This window comes from Salmo salar, chromosome ssa29, assembly GCF_905237065.1.
Source record: "Salmo salar chromosome ssa29, Ssal_v3.1, whole genome shotgun sequence".
NCBI lineage: Eukaryota > Metazoa > Chordata > Actinopteri > Salmoniformes > Salmonidae > Salmo > Salmo salar.
Genome location: NC_059470.1, coordinates 4,304,253 through 4,324,298, shown reverse-complemented (window position 1 = coordinate 4,324,298; position 20,046 = coordinate 4,304,253). Strand labels below are relative to the sequence as shown.

The 20,046-nt window shown below is 41.6% G+C and overlaps 1 protein-coding gene across 2 annotated transcripts in view; it reads left to right on the top strand.

The window, feature by feature from the left end:
- LOC106590046 (cadherin-18) overlaps nucleotides 1-20,046 on the top strand; it is a 390,157-nt gene that overhangs the window by 298,671 nt on the left and 71,440 nt on the right. Inside the window, exon 5 of one of the 2 annotated variants that reach the window (XM_045710800.1) lies at nucleotides 1,015-1,134. In XM_045710800.1, the coding sequence (XP_045566756.1) occupies nucleotides 1,015-1,134 (120 nt within the window). Of the gene's footprint in view, nucleotides 1-1,014; nucleotides 1,135-1,692; nucleotides 1,758-20,046 lie in introns of those variants that run through there. The other variant, XM_014180558.2, reaches the window with a different exon arrangement.

Here is a 20,046-nt window from a genome sequence, read left to right as displayed (position 1 = left end):
ACTACCCCATGAACCAGAATTGTTTTCCAAACAAACATTGCCATCCATTAAAGAAGAGTTTGGGGAAACTTTGGGAAACAAAATATATGGTGGTAATGATGAATTGACAGAGGGAGGACAGGTCTCTTTTTGCTGTGTGGGGTTGATTTTCCCGATTTTCACTTAAAATGAATAGAAAAGACCCTGGTCTGTTGTAATCCCATTTCAGACGGCCAATTTGAGCTCTCAAAACTGCATTAAATGTATTGTGGTCCGCGCAATAAGTCAACAGCAGATAGTGTAGATGGATTGAAACCAATGGGAGGTAATAAAAGTAAGCAGGGACAAGCTAGGGGTAACAATAATATGAGATATGTGACCAGGGTTGTAAGAGGAGAAACCCATCCACCATCTGGGCTGAACTATTAGAGAAAAAACATAGATCACAAAAGCAATTATAGTCCTTCTGTTGAGCAAGTTACTGTACTGTGGTAGGTTATCATTAATGGAACGATATTTTATTTAACAACTTGAAATTTCTGAATGCAAATACCCATTTGATTTAATCATAATTAGTTTGTTTTGGAAATAAATACCTCACACATCCTGTGAGTCTAAATGTTGATAAGCTCTACATTTTGTTTACATTTTATTCATTAAAAGGGAAGATGTTTTGTCTTAGATTTTCATTAAAATAAAAATTATTTGTAATGTGTACTACTCAGTACTATGTACTACTAGGAAGTGAGAAAAAAGATTGCATTTGACTCAATTGATAATAAAAATGATTTCATGTTTAGATCATATTGCACAAAAAGCAACATTTCTCTGAAGTTTTGATCAATAAACAAATCCCAAAGGTAACCATTCTCTATGTTTAGAGAAAATGCTACGTAATGTGTTTCAAACACATTACATTTCTTATTACCATCGATAAAAAAAGGCACACGGTGAGGGGACACATATACATTCATGAAAACAAAAGTATCCAAAACAATTTTTAAGCCTAATTTTGATTATTTTTCTTCTTTCCAGGTACTTCGGTATATCAAGTTACTGCAACGGACGCTGATGACCCCACATATGGAAATAGTGCCCGAGTTGTCTACAGTATTCTCCAAGGACAACCATATTTCTCTGTTGATCCCAAAACTGGTAGGACACATAACTGTACACATCGCCTTACTGATGGGACAATGTGCATGTCATTGCAGTACTGTTGTCAAAGGAGCCATTTGAATTGTTGCCTTCTGTTCTCAGCCTTGAATAGAGAAAAATTGTCATTAGGTGGTTTAAAACTGTTTCACTATTTTCAAAAATGCCTATTTTGTTTTAGCGGTCCTTACATGTTTCTATAAAATATTTAATGGGGTTGGCAAAGTGCAAGTGCACACAACAAAAAACTGAAATATCACATTTGCATAAGTATTCAGACCCTTTACTTAGTACTTTGTTGAAGCATTGTTGAAGCATTTTTGTCAGCGATTACAGCCTCAAATCTTCTTGGCACACCTGTATTTGGAGAGTTTGTCTGCAGATCCTCTCTGGCTCTGTCAGGTTGGATGGGGAGCGTTGCTGCACAGCTTTTTTCATGTTTGTTCGGGTTCAAGTCCAGGCTCGGGTTTGGCGGTGTGCTTAGGGTCGTTGTCCTGATAGAAGGTGAACCTTCTCCCTAGTCTGAAGTCCTGAGCGCTCTGGAGCAGGTTTTGGAAATAGTGCCCGAGTTGTCTACAGTATTCTCCAAGGACAACCATATTTCTCTGTTGATCCCAAAACTGGTAGGACACATAACTGTACACATCGCCTTACTGATGGGACAATGTGCATGTCATTGCAGTACTGTTGTCAAAGGAGCCATTTGAATTGTTGCCTTCTGTTCTCAGCCTTGAATAGAGAAAAATTGTCATTAGGTGGTTTAAAACTGTTTCACTATTTTCAAAAATGCCTATTTTGTTTTAGCGGTCCTTACATGTTTCTATAAAATATTTAATGGGGTTGGCAAAGTGCAAGTGCACACAACAAAAAACTGAAATATCACATTTGCATAAGTATTCAGACCCTTTACTTAGTACTTTGTTGAAGCATTGTTGAAGCATTTTTGTCAGCGATTACAGCCTCAAGTCTTCTTGGCACACCTGTATTTGGAGAGTTTGTCTGCAGATCCTCTCTGGCTCTGTCAGGTTGGATGGGGAGCGTTGCTGCACAGCTTTTTTCATGTTTGTTCGGGTTCAAGTCCAGGCTCGGGTTTGGCGGTGTGCTTAGGGTCGTTGTCCTGATAGAAGGTGAACCTTCTCCCTAGTCTGAAGTCCTGAGCGCTCTGGAGCAGGTTTTCATCAAGGATCTCTCTGTATTTTGCTCCGTTCATCTCTGCCTTGATCCTGACTAGTCTCTCAGCCCCTGCCGCTGAAAAACATCCCCACAGCATGTTGCTGCCACCGCCATGCTTCAACGTACGGAGATTGCCAGGTTTCCTCCAGATGAGACACTTGGCATTCAGTACAAAGAGTTCAATCTTGGTTTCATCAGACAAGAGAATCTTGTTTCTCAGGGTCTGAGAGTCTTAACTTCTTTGGGATAGGGGGCAGTATTTTCACGGCTGGATAAAAAATGTACCCGATTTAATCTGGTTACTACTCCTGCCCAGAAACTAGAATACGCATATAATTAGTAGATTTGGAAAGAAAACACTCTATAGTTTCTAAAACTGTTTGAATGGTGTCTGTGAGTATAACAGAACTCATATGGCAGGCCAAAACCTGAGAAGATTACATACAGGAAGTGACCTGTCTGACAATTTGTTCTCCTTCTGTTGCATCTCTATCGAAAATACAGCATCTGTGCTGTAACGTGACATTTTCTAAGGCTTCCATTGGCTCTCTAAAGCCGCCAGAAAGTGGAATGGGGTGTCTGCTGTCTCTGGGCGAAGAACAGCAGCAGAATTTGTGAGTGGTCAGCCTGGGGACAGTTACACTGGAGATGCGCGGTCACGAGACTACTCTATTTTTTTCTTTCAGCCTTTGAATGAATACAACATTGCCCGGTTGGAATATTATCGCTATTTTACGAGAAAAATCGCATAAAAATTTATTTTAAACAGCGTTTGACATGCTTCTAAGTACGGTAATGGAATATTTTGAAATGTTTTGTCACGAAATGCGCTCGGGCGTCACCCTTCGGATAGTGACCTGAACGCACAAACAAAACGGAGCTATTTGAATACAACTATGGATTATTTGGAACCAAAACAACATTTGTTGTTGAAGCAGAAGCTTGGGAGTGCATTCTGACGAAGAACAGCAAAGGTAATCCAATTTTTCTAATAGTTATTCTGAGTTTAGGTTGTCCCAAACTTGGTCGGTGTCAAAATAGCTAGCCGTGATGGCCGATGTACTCAGAATATTGCAAAATGTGCTTTTGCCAAAAAGCTATTTTAAAATCTGACATCGCGATTGCATAAAGGAGTTCTGTATCTATAATTCTTAAAATAATTGTTATGTATTTTGTGAACGTTTATCGTGAGTAGTTTAGTAAATTCACCGGAAGTTTTCGGTGGGTATTCTAGTTCTGAACGTCACATGCTAATGTAAAAAGCTGGTTTTTGATATAAATAGGAACTTGATTGAACAAAACCTGTATGTATTGTATAACATAATGTCCTAGGAGTGTCATCTGATGAAGATCATCAAAGGTTAGTGCTGCATTTAGCTGTGGTTTGGGTTTTTGTGACATATATGCTTGCTTTGAAAATGGCTGTGTGATTATTTTTTGGCTGGGTACTCTCCTGACATAAGCTAGTGTTTTGCTTTCGCTGTAAAGCCTTTTTGAAATCGGACAATGTGGTTAGATTAACGAGAGTCTTATCTTAAAAATGGTGTAAAATAGTTGATTGTTTGAGAAAATTGAAGTGTGGTATTTTAGTTGGTTTTGTATTTCGTGCCGTGTGATGCCATTGGCTGTTGGCTAGGGGTTCCGCAGGCGGAACGGGGTTCCGCTAGCGGAACGTCTGTCCTCAACAGGTTAAGGTGCCTTTTGGCAAACTCCAAGCGGGCTGTCATGTGCCTTTTACTGAGGAGTGGCTTCCGTCTGGCCACTCTACCATAAAGGCCTGATTGGTGGAGTGCTGCAGAGATGGTTATCCTTCTGGAATGTTCTACCATCTCCACAGAGGAAGTCTAGAGCTCTGTCAGAGTGACCTTCTGGTTCTTGGTCTCCTCCTTGACCAAGGCCCTTCTCCCCCGATTGCTCAGTTTGGCCGGGCGGCCATCTCTAGGAAGTATTGGTGGTTCCAAACTCCTTCCATTTAACAATGATGGAGGCCACTGTGTTCTTGGGGACCTTCGATGCTGCAGAAATGTTTTAGTACCATTCCCCAGACCTGTGCCTCGACATAATCCTGTCTCGGAGCTCAACGGACAATTCCTTCGACCTTATGGCTTGGTTCTTGCTCTGACATGCACTGTCAACTGTGGGACTTTATATAGACAGGTGTGTGCCTTTCCAAATCATGTCCGATCAATTGAATTTACCACAGATGGACTCCAATCAATTTGTAGAAACATCTCAAGTAAATTAGGTATTTCTGTTTTTATTATTTCTAAAAACCTGGTTTTACTTTTTAATTATGAGGTATTGTGTGTAGATTGATGATATTCTAAAATATATATTTTTTAATTAAGGCTGTAATGTAACAAAATGTGGAGAAAGTCAAGGAGTCGGAATACTTTCCAAGGCCCTGTAAGTGTCTGGTAACATACTGTGACGAACGTCGTAGAGAGGAGACCAAGGTGCAGCGTGGTAAGTGCTCATGATAAATTTGATTATAACTCAGAACACTAAACAAAACAACAAAGAAAGGAAAACGAACATCACATTCTGCAGGCTTTCACTGGGCTGTGCAAAAACAAGATCCCACAACTGAAGGAGGGAAAAAGGGCTGCCTAAGTATGATTCCCAATCAGAGACAACGATAGACAGCTGCCTCTGATTAGGAACCATACTGGGCTAAACACAAAGAAATAGAAAACATAGAATGCCCACCCCATGTCACACCTGACCTAACCAAACAGAGAAAAACGGCTCTCTCAGGTCAGGGCGTGACACATACACTTTTCCCATAGAAGACTTTGAGATGGTGTGCTGGGATTTCAACTGGCCTTGTCCCTTCTGAGTCAAACATATGTGCAATTTATATGATGGCATACAGTAAATGAATGAAATCAATGAAAGATGCCATGAAGACTAGTTCAGATATATCTTCCCGACCAAACTAAGATCTCACCATTACATAAATTCCCTTGTTACTGGGGGAATGGAAGCTTGTTGTGTACAACAGGGAGGTGCAATTGAATGCAAGCTTCACCACAACATATTTTATTGTTGAAACATTTTTAGTTTGTATCTCAATGGGTAATAGGGTTGACGTGCTATGCTCGACCTGCTCAGTTTTCCACTACAAAACACAAAAGTTTAGTTAACATAACAGGGTTGAACTTAAAATGTAACATGGACTCAGAGGTAGATGGAAAATTGTAAACGTAAATCCATGACACTCCCATCAGCCCCCTAGAGTCGCTTGATGTGTCAGTCCCCAAATAAATCCCCACCAAAATAAGTATGCTTTTTTGCTCTAGATGCATCTCAATCCACTGCATCCGCCAGTGTCACACTTCCTCATTTGCAGTGAAAGGTGGCAGAGCTAAAGCGGTGTTTGTCAGATCATGAGACATCCCAAAAATCTGTCTTCTCCATTTTGCTCTACGACCCCCACAAGTGTCAGGGGACTCAACTAAAGTCGGTCTGTTGATTTGTCAACTTCTGTTTGTAGTGTCTGAACCGTCTAGTCTACAAACTAATGTGGAAAGGGTAGATTCTCACGAACACAGTGGCTTTCTCCGTTTTGATCTACATCCCCCACAAGTGTCACGAGACTCATCTGAATGTAACGGTACCGGTTTAAAAAAGCAAATGGAAGTATGAAGGTAGTTTTGTGCCTGCCAAAAAAGGGTTAAATATGTGTAAATATATATACGTACAGTACAATTCAAAAGTTTGGACACGCTTACTCATTCCATGGTTTAGTAACCAAAATCCTGTAGTAACCAAAACAGTGTTCAACAAATCAAAATATATTTATATTTTAGATTCTTCAAAGTAGCCACCCTTTGCCTTGATGACAGCTTTGCACAATAAACCTTTTGACTGTCCTTTTTTCCATTGAGTTTCTATGGGCTTTAGTAGTAAAGGCCAAAATCTATATTTTATCAAATATTTTTTGTATATTTTTTGGAGATACTTAAAGGGGTCCTAAAATTCAAATAGCTAAATGATCCATAGTATGACCATATTAAAACAATTCCATATGTCAGCTTAGCACTCCCCCCACCCCCTCCACCAATGTCTTAGACTCTAAAGAATTAGTATGATATGTTATGTTTTGTATGGTTAGTATTCATTTCGTATGATATGTTACGAATTACAAATTCGTATGATACGTTACGAATTTAAATTTGTACAATATGTTACAAATTTGTCTAAACATCTGATATGTCACGAATTCCATTTTGCTGTGGCTAATGTTAGCTAGGTGGCTAACATTAGCTAGGCTAGGGGTTATGGTTAGAGGTTAAGATTAGGGTTAAGGTTAGAGTTAAGAGTTAGGTTAAAGGGTTAAGGTTAGGGGAAGGGTTAGCTGACATGCAAAGGATTTGCAAAGTTGTTAATTAGCTAAAAAGCGAAAGTTGTCCATGATGAGATTCGAACACGAAAACTTTGGGTTGTTAGATGGTCATAATATGCCTACCCATCCTTTCTTCAAGTTAGTGATCCGCTAGAGCAAAGTGAGACATCTCACTCATATTCACATAGAACCGAGGTTATGCAAGTAACCCTGTTTTATAATACTATTTGACTGCAGTTACAAGCCATGATATAACTCATATGATATCACAGAAAAGTCCATGGCATTACGGCACAGTATAATGAGATATACTAGATGGTGTTGTGCCCTGGAAGCTTACACAGAAAGCTCTTAGAGAGTGTCTTACATCTGACCCAAATCCTCCAGCGGGATATACTGACAGAGTCCATCAAAGTGTTGCAGCAGCACAGAGACAGAGAGAGAGAAAGAGAGCGAGCAAGAGGACAACAACTGAATCTGACACAGCTCTTCCCTCTGAGTCGTATCTGTTGACTTTTCGAAACAGCAACACTAACTGCTTTTGGGCTAAATTAATGTATGTACTGTATAGTTCATGTATCTTACCTTTCACATCTTCGTTGTTGAAAGGTTTGTCCTGGTTTTTCATGGGACTAAATGATACAGTCTAAAAAGTTAACACAGTAAGCAAGCAGCCAAGTACAAGACAGAATGATCCAATATATATGCAACACTCGGGATCATTATGAGATGATACTAAAACGTTATAATGAGGTTGTATGTGCTTATGACAAATTGTAATTTAATCTATATTGCTCTTGCTGTAGGCCTATGTAACAACAATTTAATAAACTCAACATCCCACAGAAATGAAAAGTATGTGTTAACTTCCTGTTGCAATCAGAATATTATGTGTTCTTTTTTATACTGCTGGCAGTTACTGTCACGTCCTGACCAGTAAAGGGGGTTATTTGTTATTGTAGTTTGGTCAGGGCGTAGCAGGGGGTGTTTGTTTTATGTGTTTCGGGGTTTTTGGTTTATGTTCTATGTTTGTATATTTCTATGTTTATTCTAGTGTGTCTATTTCTATGTTTAGTTTCTTGGGTTGACCTTCAATTGGAGGCAGCTGTTCCTCGTTGCCTCTAATTGAAGGACCTATTTAGTAGGGGTGTTTTTTCCTGTGTTTTGTGGGTGGTTATTTTCTGTTTCGTGAGTATTACCTGACAGAACTGTTTGGCTGTCGTTTTTGTTATTTTGTTTATGTGTTCACAAAGAAATAAATACATGATGAGCACTATCCACGCTGCGCCTTGGTCTACTCTTTCAGATGGCCGTTACAGTTACACCTTAGCATCAGGTAGCAAATTAACAGAAAATGCATGTTTCTATGTTGCCAATTCATTTTTGCCAAAGGTACATCCAGATTTTAACCTGCCTCATTCAAGTAGACCTGAAGTGCGTGTTTCCATGGTGATGCATCTGTCTGCAACATGCAGTGCCTTCATACAGTATTCAGAACCTTTTACTTTTTCCACATTTTGTTGTGTTACAGCCTGAATTTAAAATGTATTAAATGTATATTTTTGGGCACTAGCCTAAACACGATACCCCATAATGTCAATACCCCATAATGTCAAAGTCAAAACTTTCATTCAATATGAAAAACTAAATAAGTTGTTGTAAAAATGTGCTTAACAAGTCACATAATAAGTTGCACTGTGTACAATAATATGATTTCTTAATTATTACCTTATCTCTGTACCCTAAACAATTATCTGCAAGGTCCTCAGTCGAGCAGTGCATTTCTAACACAGGTTGAACCTCAAAGACCAGGGAGGTTTTCCAATGCCTCACAAAAACTATTGGTAGATGGGTAAAATGCATATCCCTTTGAGCATGGTGAAGTTATTAATAACACTTTGGATGGTGTATCAATACACACAATAAGATACAGGCTTCCTTCCTAACTCAGTTGCCGGAAAACTCCTTCAAGACTGTTGGAATAGCATTCCTCATGAAGCTGGTTTGAGCGAGTGTGCAAAGCTGTCATCAAGGCAAAGGGTGGCTACTTGAGGTAATATATACACGTTATTAACTATGCATAGATGACAACAACAGAGAGTAGCAGCAGTGTAAAAGACGGGGGGGCAATGTCAATGCAAATAGTCTGGGTGGCCATTTGATTGAGGTTCAGGAGTCTTATGGCTTTGGGGTAGAAGCTGTTTAGAAGCCTCTTGGACTAGACTTGGCGCTCGGGTACCACTTGCCATGCGGTAGCAGAGAGAACAGTCTATGACTAGGGTGTCTGGAGTCTGAACATTTTTAGGGCCTTCCTCTGACACCGCCTGGTATAGAGGTCCTGGATGGCAGGAAGCTTATTGATGAGCTTTGAGGGCACTATGGTGATGAACGCTGAGCTGTAGTCAATTAATAGCATTGTAATATAGGTTTTCCCTTTGTCCAGGTGTGAAAGGTCAGTGTGGAATGCAATCGAGATTGCATCATCAGTGGATCTGTTGGGGCGGTATGCAAATTGGAGTGGGTCTAGGGTTTCTGGGATAATGGTGTTGATGTGATCCATGACCAGCCTTTCAAAGCACTTCATGGCTACAGACGTAAGTGCTACGGGTTGGTAGTCATTTAGGCAGCTTACCTTAGTGTTCTTGGGCAAAGGCACTATGGTGGTCTGCTTAAAACATGTTGGTATTACAGACTCGGACAGGGAGAGGTTGAAAATGTCAGTGAAGACACTTGCCAGTTGGTCAGCGCATGCTCTGTGTACACACCCTGGTATTCCGTCTGGCTCTGCGGTCTTTTGAATGTTGACTTGTTTAACCTGTTAGGGCTAGGGGGTAGTATTGACACGGCTGGATAAAAAACGTACCCGATTTAATCTGGTTACTACTCCTGCCCAGTAACTAGAATATGCATATAATTATTGGCTTTGGATAGAAAACACCTTAAAGTTTCTAAAACTGTTTGAATGGTGTCTGTGAGTATAACAGAACTCATATGGCAGGCCAAAACCTGAGAAGATTCCATGCAGGAAGTGGCCTGTCTGACAATTTCTTCCCCTTCTTGATTATCTCTATCCATTACAAAGGATCTCTGCTGTTACGTGACACTTCCTACGGCTCACATGGGCTCTCAGAAGGCGGCAAAAAGCTGAATCGTGGCTTTGCAGGCTCTGGTTGAAAAAAAGTAGCGCGTTTGGATAGTGGCTGGTTACAGTACTGTGAGACTCAGGCGCGTGCCCGCGTCGACCGCATGCTTTGTTTTCTTTCCTCTGTTTACCTAAACGCAGATTCCCGGTCGGAATATTATCGCTTTTTTACGAGAAAAATGGCATAAAAATTGATTTTAAACAGCGGTTGACATGCTTCGAAGTACGGTAATGGAATATTTAGAATTTTTTTGTCAAGAATTGCGCCATGCTCGTGACCCTGATTTACCATTTCGGATAGTGTCTGGAACGCACGAACAAAACGCGGCTATTTGGATATAACGTTGGATTATTTTGGACCAAACCAACATTTGTTATTGAAGTAGCAGTCCTGGGAGTGCATTCTGATGAAGACAACAAAGGTAATCTCTCTTAATTTCTCTCTTTCTTTCTTTCTCTCTCTCTCGGAGGACCTGAGCCCTAGGACCATGCCTCAGGACTACCTGGCATGATGACTCCTTGCTGTCCCCAGTCTTCCTGGCTGTGCTGCTGCTCCAGTTTCAACTGTTCTGCCTGCGGCTATGGAACCCTGGCCTGTTCACCGGACGTGCTACCTGTCCCAGACCTGCTGTTTTCAACTCTCTAGAGACAGCAGGAGCGGCTATGAAAAGCTAACTGACATTTCCTCTTGAGGTGCTGACTTGTTGCACCCTCGACAACTACTGTACATCCACCTCTGGCCTGCTCGCCTCCCTACCTCTGAGGAAGCACAGTTCCCGCTCAGCCCAGTCAAAACTGTTCGCTGCTCTGGCACCCCAATGGTGGAACAAGCTCCCTCACGACGCCAGGACAGCGGAGTCAATCACCACCTTCCGGAGACACCTGAAACCCCACCTCTTTAAGGAATACCCCCCCCCCTTAAAAGATTTTGATGCACTATTGTAAAGTGGTTGTTCCACTGGATATTATAAGGTGAATGCACCAATTTGTAAGTCGCTCTGGATAAGAGCGTCAGCTAAATGACTTAAATGTAAATGTAAATGTAAATGTAATCAAACTTTTGTAATAGTAAATCTGACTTTGGTCAGGGCTAAACTTGGTGGCTGTCTAAATTACGAATTCGTCCCACCTAAGTAACAGCCACTTGTAGGCTGTGGCGCGATTTTCAAAACCTTAAAAATCCTATTACTTCAATTTCTCAAACACATGACTATTTTACAGCTATTTAAAGACAAGACTCTCGTTAATCTAACCACACTGTCCGATTTCAAAAAGGCTTTACAACGAAAGCAAAACATTAGATTATGTCAGCAGAGTACCAAGCCAGAAATAATCAGACACCCATTTTTCAAGCTAGCATATAATGTCACAAAAACCCAGAAGACAGCTAAATGCAGCACTAACCTTTGCTGATCTTCATCAGATGACAACCCTAGGACATTATGTTATACAATACATGCATGTTTTGTTCAATCAAGTTCATATTTATATCAAAAACCAGCTTTTTACATTAGCATGTGACGTTCAGAACTAGCATACCCCCCGCAAACTTCCGGGGAATTCGCTAACATTTTACTAAATTACTGACGATAAACGTTCACAAAAAGCATAACAATTATTTTAAGAATTATAGATACAGAACTCCTCTATGCACTCGATATGTCCGATTTTAAAATAGCTTTTTGGTGAAAGCACATTTTGCAATATTCTAAGTACATAGCCCAGCCATCACGGCTAGCCATTTAGACACCCGGCAAGTTTAGCACTCACCAATATCAGCTTTACTATTATAAAAGTTTGATTACCTTTTGTTGTCTTCGTCAGAATGCACTCCCAGGACTGCTACTTCAATAACAAATGTTGGTTTGGTCCAAAATAATCCATCATTATATCCGAATAGCGGCGTTTTGTTCGTGCGTCCCAGACACTATCTGAAATGGTAAATCAGGGTCATGCGCATGGCGCAATTCGTGACAAAAAAATCTAAATATTCCATTACCGTACTTCGAAGCATGTCAACCGCTGTTTAAAATCCATTTTTATGCCATTTTTCTCGTAGAAAAGCGATAATATTCCGACCGGGAATGTCCATTTAGCTAAACTGAGGAAAGTAAACAAAGCTTTCGGTCGACGCGGGCACGCGCCTGAGTACTGTAACCAGCCACTACCCAAACGTGCTACTTTTTTTCAGCCAGAGCCTGCAAAGCCACGATTCAGCTTTTTGCCGCCTTCTGAGACCCTATGGCAGCCGTAGGAAGTGTCACGGGACAGCTAAGATCCTCACTCTTCAATAAACAGAGACAAGAAGAACGACACCTTGTCAGACAGGCCACTTCCTGCCTGAAACCTTGTCAGGTTTTTGCCTGCCAAATGAGTTCTGTTATACTCACAGACACCATTCAAACAGTTTTAGAAACTTTAGGGTGTTTTCTATCCATGTGTAATAAGTATATGCATATTCTAGTTACTGGGTAGGAGTGGTAACCAGATTAAATCGGGTACGTTTTTTATCCAGCCGTGTCAATACTGCCCCCTATCCTAAACAGGTTAAAAAACGTTTGTTTCTTTTTACTGTCTTTTTTGCGATTATTTAATGTGTTATTCAATGCTTTTCTCTAGAGTATAGTAGTAAAGACCAAATTCCATATTTTATCGCCATTTTTTTTATATATATACCTTAAAGGGGTCCTAAAATTTTAAATCAACATATTCTAAATTATCCATAGTATGACCATAGGTATGTCAGCTTAGTACCCCCCTAATTGATAAATTCCTTCTGATATTCATGACATGTATTTGTATAACTATATTCAGTCTTACTGCTAAAACAAATGATGCAGGGAGTTGGTTTATCGTTTCAACTTTAATTTGCTGGCAAATAAAGATGTTTTAATAAAACAGTATATTCGATTAGTCTGTCAATATAGAAAATAAGTAGTCATGTCTTGCTTTCAAGACAGTTTATTTACTCTGGATACCAAGCCGAGTTTACACAGCAGTGTCCTGGCAGATAGGAACATTGTTGAGACAAGTCCAATGCCTCTATTGAACAAGGACAACCATATCTGCTCGAGTGATCATGAAATTGTCGAAACACAAAGGCCCCAATAATTGCTACAAAACATGACTCCATTAATTTTTAGATCAGACAGCAGGCGCAATCAAGAAATGACATCATTGGTCTAACTCTCCCAGCACGAAAATTACAAAAATTCAGCTATAATACATAATTATGTCTGAAAAACCCTGTCATCACCAATAAACGCCTCAAATAGTGTATAAAGGTTAAGTTTCCCTTTAAGTTGAGGGAAAGTGGTATGAAACGTTATCACAAGGACTGGCGTGATAACAATAAAATATTAAACAATATCTTCGACAATCGTTTACGTTTGATAAAGAATATTGAGCCGCTATTCTCCTTGGAAAATGAGATGGAATCAATCATTAGCCTTTTGCTTTTAAGAATTGTAGCCTAATTGGTATTTTAAATGTTATCTGCAAGGATGTCAAAGATGATGAGGGAGACTAGAAGGATAAAAAAAAACTTTGATTGGTCTCACTTCCCTGAATAGATGGAGGAATAGATTGTTCATAAATCAATTCGAGAGAGAGAGAGAGAGAGAGAGAGAGAGAGAGACTTGGTCTTTCTTTAATGTAACATTCTCATTTCATTTAAAAACTCACTACCCCCCTTATAAATAAAACACCAAAATATATCCTGTACTGCATACATGTACCATACTCACCTTTCCCACAACCACACGATACAAAACAACATCACAATAATCAAAAAAGCACTTCTACAACCATATATTCAAAACACCTTCCCCAGCTATACAGACAGACCCCCCAAAACACCATATCTCCTGAAACATCTCCACACTTTTTATCATTCTGTAGAACTCAAATTCAACCCTAAGGCGTGCAGAGAACATCCCATTAAATAATAGTAAAGGGTCTGTTATCCCCTCACCTTTGACCCTGTTCCTCCTTGTTAGCCAAATAGCCAACTTCGCCTGAGCAAACAGAAAATTCAACAAAACACATTTGGCCTTCTACTTATTCGAATACATGTACCCCATTATAAACATCCCAACAGTAAAAACCACCCCCAACCTCTCACACAGACATTCCAACAGAGACATTAATGGCATTAACCTGGTGCACACAGAAAACACATGAATCACAGTTTTTTTCATAACACAGAAAGGATACCCCTGCCCGATTCCAGGTTCAACCCGTGCCAACCAGCTGTTAGTGGCCAGGGCTCCATGAAGAACCCTCCACTGGAGGTCCACCGACCTCTTTGTTACTGGGAGTTTGTAGAGCCCCCTCCATCTAAAACCCACCATACTCTCCGTCCCACATACCCCCTGCCACTGATGTGCCTTCACTCCTGTCAGGCTCATAATGTTCCTAACCTTAACGCAGAGGTTGTAGAGGGCTTTACCTCCCACCCCTTCAAACTCCCCCAGGCTCGGACTGTTAAAATCTAACAAGGCCTCCAGACCCCCTTCCCAGTCCCCAGTCTCTGCCATCACCTGCAGTGGCGGAAACATTGGTGGCCCCTCCCCCTTTGGCCGCTCAAACACCCCCCCTTACCGGCTCAGACAGTGCCTCCTGGACTTCCTCCAGGAATCTCTCCAGCACCTTAGGAGACGTTATTCCTGTTTGTTATGCCAGGACTTCCGGGGTTTTCCACCCCTTCTCTTCCAGCAGTCGCAGGTCACCCAGCCTTTGTAAACCCCCTGCCATCAGTGTCCTCTGCTGGGTGGCCAAACCAAAGAAGAAGGACCTGGGAGCATCCATCTCCTTGAGCATGGAGAACCTAGCTCTTACAAGTGCTCCCTTTGCTTTAACTTGGAAAAAACTACCCAGGTCCCTACGTAATTCAGCTAAATTAGCCTGGATGCCTACATTGCCTTGCCCCACCATCTCTACCTTCATCTCACTAATACAACACTCTAGTTCCCCCAATACTCTCCTAGCTGTATACTGTTGACAGAAAAGCCAAATTTGGACTTTTCCCACATCCCACCATTGACTCAGAGACTCATACCGCTCTCTTCACTGCCCCCACCTTTCCCAAAAGGACTGGAAACCTGAGCAAAAAGTGGCATCTTGTAAGAGCTTTACATTAAACCTCCAATAGGATGCCTGCCGGGGCCCTGGTGAAAAAGACAGCTGAGCCATGGTTATGTGGTGATCCGAAAACCCCACCGGCAGAATGGTAGTGCCCAACACCCTATTGCTCCGATTCCTGGACATGTAAAAACAATCAAGTTGGGCTGCACTCACCCTAGCCCCAAAAACCTGTCTTGTGTTGGGATGTTTAGTTCTCCAAACATCCACTAGGTCGAACTGATTAATGATGTCCCTTAACACTCCCACTGACACTGAATGAGGCTCTTCCCCATTTCTGTCTTTCGTAAAATCCATTGTACAGTTCCAGTCCCCGCCGACCACCAGCCTCTCCTCAAGCGCTACCTGTGAGAGTTCCTGTCTAAGACACCCAAATAGAACCCCCCTCTCTCTCCGTGTTAGGCGCATAAACACTTATAAAGACAAAACCCATGTTGTTAATTTCTGTTTTTACAACAAGCAGCCTACCCCTACACACCTCCTTTGAGGAGCAAATCTTTACAGACAGACCCAGTACAAAAAGGACTGCCACCCCTGCACTTAACCTCTCTGGTATCATTGGGACGCTAGCGTCCCACCTCGACAACAGCCAGTGAAATTGCAGGGCGCCAAATTCAAACAACAGAAATCCCATAATTAAAATTCCTCAAACATACAAGTATTATACACCATTTTAAAGATAAACGTCTTGTTAATCCAACCACAGTGTCCGATTTCAAAAAGGCTTTATGGCGAAAGCACACCATGTGATTATGTTAGGACAGTGCCTAGCCACAAGAAACCATACAGACATTTTCCAGCCAAGGAGAGGACTCACAAAAGTCAGAAAAAGCGATTAAATGAATCACTAACCTTTGATGATCTTCATCTGGTGGCACTCCCAGGACTCCACGTTAGACAATAAATGTTTGTTTTGTTCAATAAAGTCCCTCTTTATGTCCAAAAACCTCAGTTTAAATTGGCGCGTTATGTTCAGTAATGCATTGTCTCAAATAACATCTGGTGAAATTGCAGAGAGCCAAATCAAATTACAGAAATACTCATCATAAACATTGATGAAAGATACAAGGGTTATACACTGCTCCAAAAAATAAAGGGAACACTTAAACAACACAATGTAACTCCAAGTCAATCACACTTCTGTGAAATAAAACTGTCCACTTAGGAAGCAACACTGATTGACAATACATTTCACATGCTGTTGTGCAAATGGAATAGACAACAGGTGGAAATGATAGGCAATTAGCAAGACACCCCCAATAAAGGAGTGGTTCTGTAGGTGGGGACCACAGACCACTTCTCAGTTCCTATGCTTCCTGGCTGATGTTTTGGTCACTTTTGAATGCTGGCGGTGCTTTCACTCTAGTGGTAGCATGAGACGGAGTCTACAACCCACACAAGTGGCTCAGGTAGTGCAGCTCATCCAGGATGGCACATCAATGCGAGCTGTGGCAAGAAGGTTTGCTGTGTCTGTCAGCGTAGTGTCCAGAGCATGGAGGCGCTACCAGGAGACAGGCCAGTACATCAGAAGACGTGGAGGAGGCCGTAGGAGGGCAACAACCCAGCAGCAGGACCGCTACCTCCGCCTTTGTGCAAGGAGGAGCAGGAGAAGCACTGCCAGAGCCCTGCAAAATGACCTCCAGCAGGCCACAAATGTGCATGTGTCTGCTCAAACGGTCAGAAACAGACTCCATGAGGGTGGTATGAGGGCGCGACATCCACAGGTGGGGGTTGTGCTTACAGCCCAACACCGTGCAGGACGTTTGGCATTTGCCAGAGAACACCAAGATTGGCAAATTCGCCACTGGCGCCCTGTGCTCTTCACAGATGAAAGCAGGTTCACACTGAGCACGTGACAAACGTGACAGAGTCTGGAGACACCGTGGAGAACGTTCTGCTGCCTGCAGCATCCTCAAGCATGACCCGTTTGGCGGTGGGTCAGTCATGGTGTGGGGTGGCATTTCTTTGGGGGGCCGCACAGCCCTCCATGTGCTCGCCAGAGGTAGCCTGACTGCCATTAGGTACCGAGATGAGATCCTCAGACCCCTTGTGAGACCATATGCTGGTGCGGTTGGCCCTGGGTTCCTCCTAATGCAAGACAATGCTAGACCTCATGTGGCTGGAGTATGTCAGCAGTTCCTGCAAGAGGAAGGCATTGATGCTATGGACTGGCCCGCCTGTTCCCCAGACCTGAGTCCAATTGAGCACATCTCGCTCCATCCACCAACGCCACGTTGCACCACAGACTGTCCAGGAGTTGGCGGATGCTTTAGTCCAGGTCTGGAAGGAGATCCCTCAGGAGACCATCCGCCACCTCATCAGGAGCATGCCCAGGCGTTGTAGGGAGGTCATACAGGCACGTGGAGGCCACACACACTACAGAGCCTCGTTTTGACTTGTTTTAAGGACATTACATCAAAGTTGGATCAGCCTGTAGTGTGGTTTTCCACTTTAATTTTGAGTGTGACTCCAAATCCAGACCTCCATGGGTTGATAAATTGGATTTCCACTGATTATTTTGGGGTGATTTTGTTGTCAGCACATTCAACTATGTAAACAAAAAAGTATTTAATAAGATTATTTCTTTCATTCAGATCTAGGATGTGTTGTTTAAGTGTTCCCTTTATTTTTTTTAGCAGTATACATAGGATTAAAGATAAACGTCTTGTTAATCCAGCCACTGTGTCAGATTTCAAAAAGGCTTTATGGCGAAAGCACTCCATGCGATTATGTTAGGACAGCGCCTAGCCACAAAACACCATACAGACATTTTCCAGCCAAGAAGAGGACTCACAAAAGTCAGAAATAGTGATTAAATTAATCACTTACCTTTGATGATCTTCATCTGGTGGCACTCTGAGGACTCCATGTTACACAATAAATGTTTGTTTTTTCGATAATGTCCCTCTTTATGTCCAAAAACGTCAGTTTTGTTCAGTAATCCAAAGGCACAAAGCGCGCTCTCAACATCCAGACGAAAAGTTTAAAAAAGTACAATAAAAGTTCGTAGAAACATGTCAAACGATGTTTAAAATCAATCCTCAGGTTGTTTTTGTCATAAATAGTCAATAATATTTCAAACGGACAAAAGCTTTGTCAATAGAAAAGGAGAAACAAGAAAGGCGCTTCTGCCGATCACGCGCTGGACTCATGTCTGGAAATTACCACTGTCCACTCATTGAAAGTGCTGTATCTCCTTCATTTTTCAGAGTAAAAGCCTGAAACAATGCCTAAAGACTGGCCACATGTAGAAAAAGCCATAGAGATTGTGAACTGGGTCATAAGTCTTTGTATGCTGGATAGACTTTCAATGGAAAAATAGCCTTTCAAAATAATAGTACTTCCTGGATGGATTTTCCTCAGGTTTTCACCTGCCATATCAGTTCTGTTCTATCCAAATCTACCAATTATATGCATATCCTAGCTTCTGGGCCTGAGAAGCAGGCAGTTTAATTTGGGCACGCTTTTCATCCAAAATTCCGAATGCTGCCCCCTACCCTAGTGAAGTTAACACTCCACCATAGAAAATAAAATTGAAAGAAAAGACCAAGGACAGAATAAAGAAAATTAGTTAGGACAGAGGCCTCCACACCAAACACTCAAACTCCAAAAAAAACTCCCAGCATGCACTGCGAGAGAGAGCGAGAGATGGAATGTGTGCTATTTACCCACAGGTTGGCATTTATTTGGATGACTCATGTACTGGATGCACCTCTGCAGAGTGGTCATGATAAAAATCTGATTTTAAACCTAACCAGAACCGAATCTTAACCACACGGGTAACCCTAATGCCTAACCATAACCTTAAATGAAGACCAAAAAGGTCATTTTTGATTTCATACATTTTTACATTATAGCCCCCTCCCCAAGCACTAAATTTTGCCTCAGGGGCAAGATTCATGACAATAAACGTTAACCTGCTTTTTACCCTCCTCTCTTCCTCTGGTCAATCTTGACTTTATTATCCAGCAGGACAATAGAATTGTTGTGTGTGGCTCTGAGATGATTGTGGTCATTAGGCTAACAGATCAATTCCAAAAGAATAACAAACACTGGGGCTACCATAATCATTAATTAACAGGTCACAGTAAAGCGCAATTTCATTTTGACACACAATAATTGTTTGGAGACAGCCAGAGATTGAAGGCACCCATAAACATCACCCTCATTTCTTGGTTACAGCCACAAGCTGTACTCCAAGTTCCCTCACAATCAATATCCATTCAGAATGAGCATCTCTCTCCCCCTCTCTCTTTATCTCATCCCCCTTCTCTCTTGTTCCCTCTCTCTGTGTGTTACTGCATATTTCATTATTAATGATGAACAACAACATTCTTTGCAGGCAAGGAGTCTTTTCATGTGAACCATCTTCGACTCCCATAAGACATTGCATGATAGAGAATGTTTTTGTACAGTATGCGTGTCTGAGGTCACATTGTAGATGAAAAGCTTGTGAAAAGTACTATGACAGTACACGTAGTAAGGAAAAACATAGGCTGACTTTTACCAAAGTAGGCCAACCATTACTATGTCAATCAATAAAAATGTAAATGGATTCACTTGATTAGCACAGTGAGCGAGTTTCCAACAGCTCTAAATCCAAGCTGGCTCTTTTTTTATTAGCTTTGCATGTTTTAGCAGCATAAAAATTACATAATTTATCCTTTTTAATAGCCTTGTCATATCTCTCGTCTTCACCCAGCACTAGTGAGTATCTATCACTTTTCCCTGGGAGCTAACCAAGACATGTTGCCTGTTCACTGGCTAATTCCCAAATGACCATGCACCATGGAGATACATAGGGACTAGGGTACCATTTGGGATGCAGCCTGAGTCTCTGAGTCTGATGGTGACCCTCCCACCTGCCCTCCTGTCCCCCGCTCCCCTCTGCATTTTAAGTAGGCTAATTTCTCTGGTGATCTGGGATTTGTGAGTTTTTCAACTCAATTGAAGAAGCTGACACAGATCGGGTGGTTTTCACAGAGCATGGATTAGGTTACACTTCCTGTTGGATCCAATTAAACACTGTCACTTAGTCAATCGTCGCCTGTCGTACTGTACAGTGTGCTTGTAAAGTATTCAGGCCCCTCCCCTTTATCCACAGTTT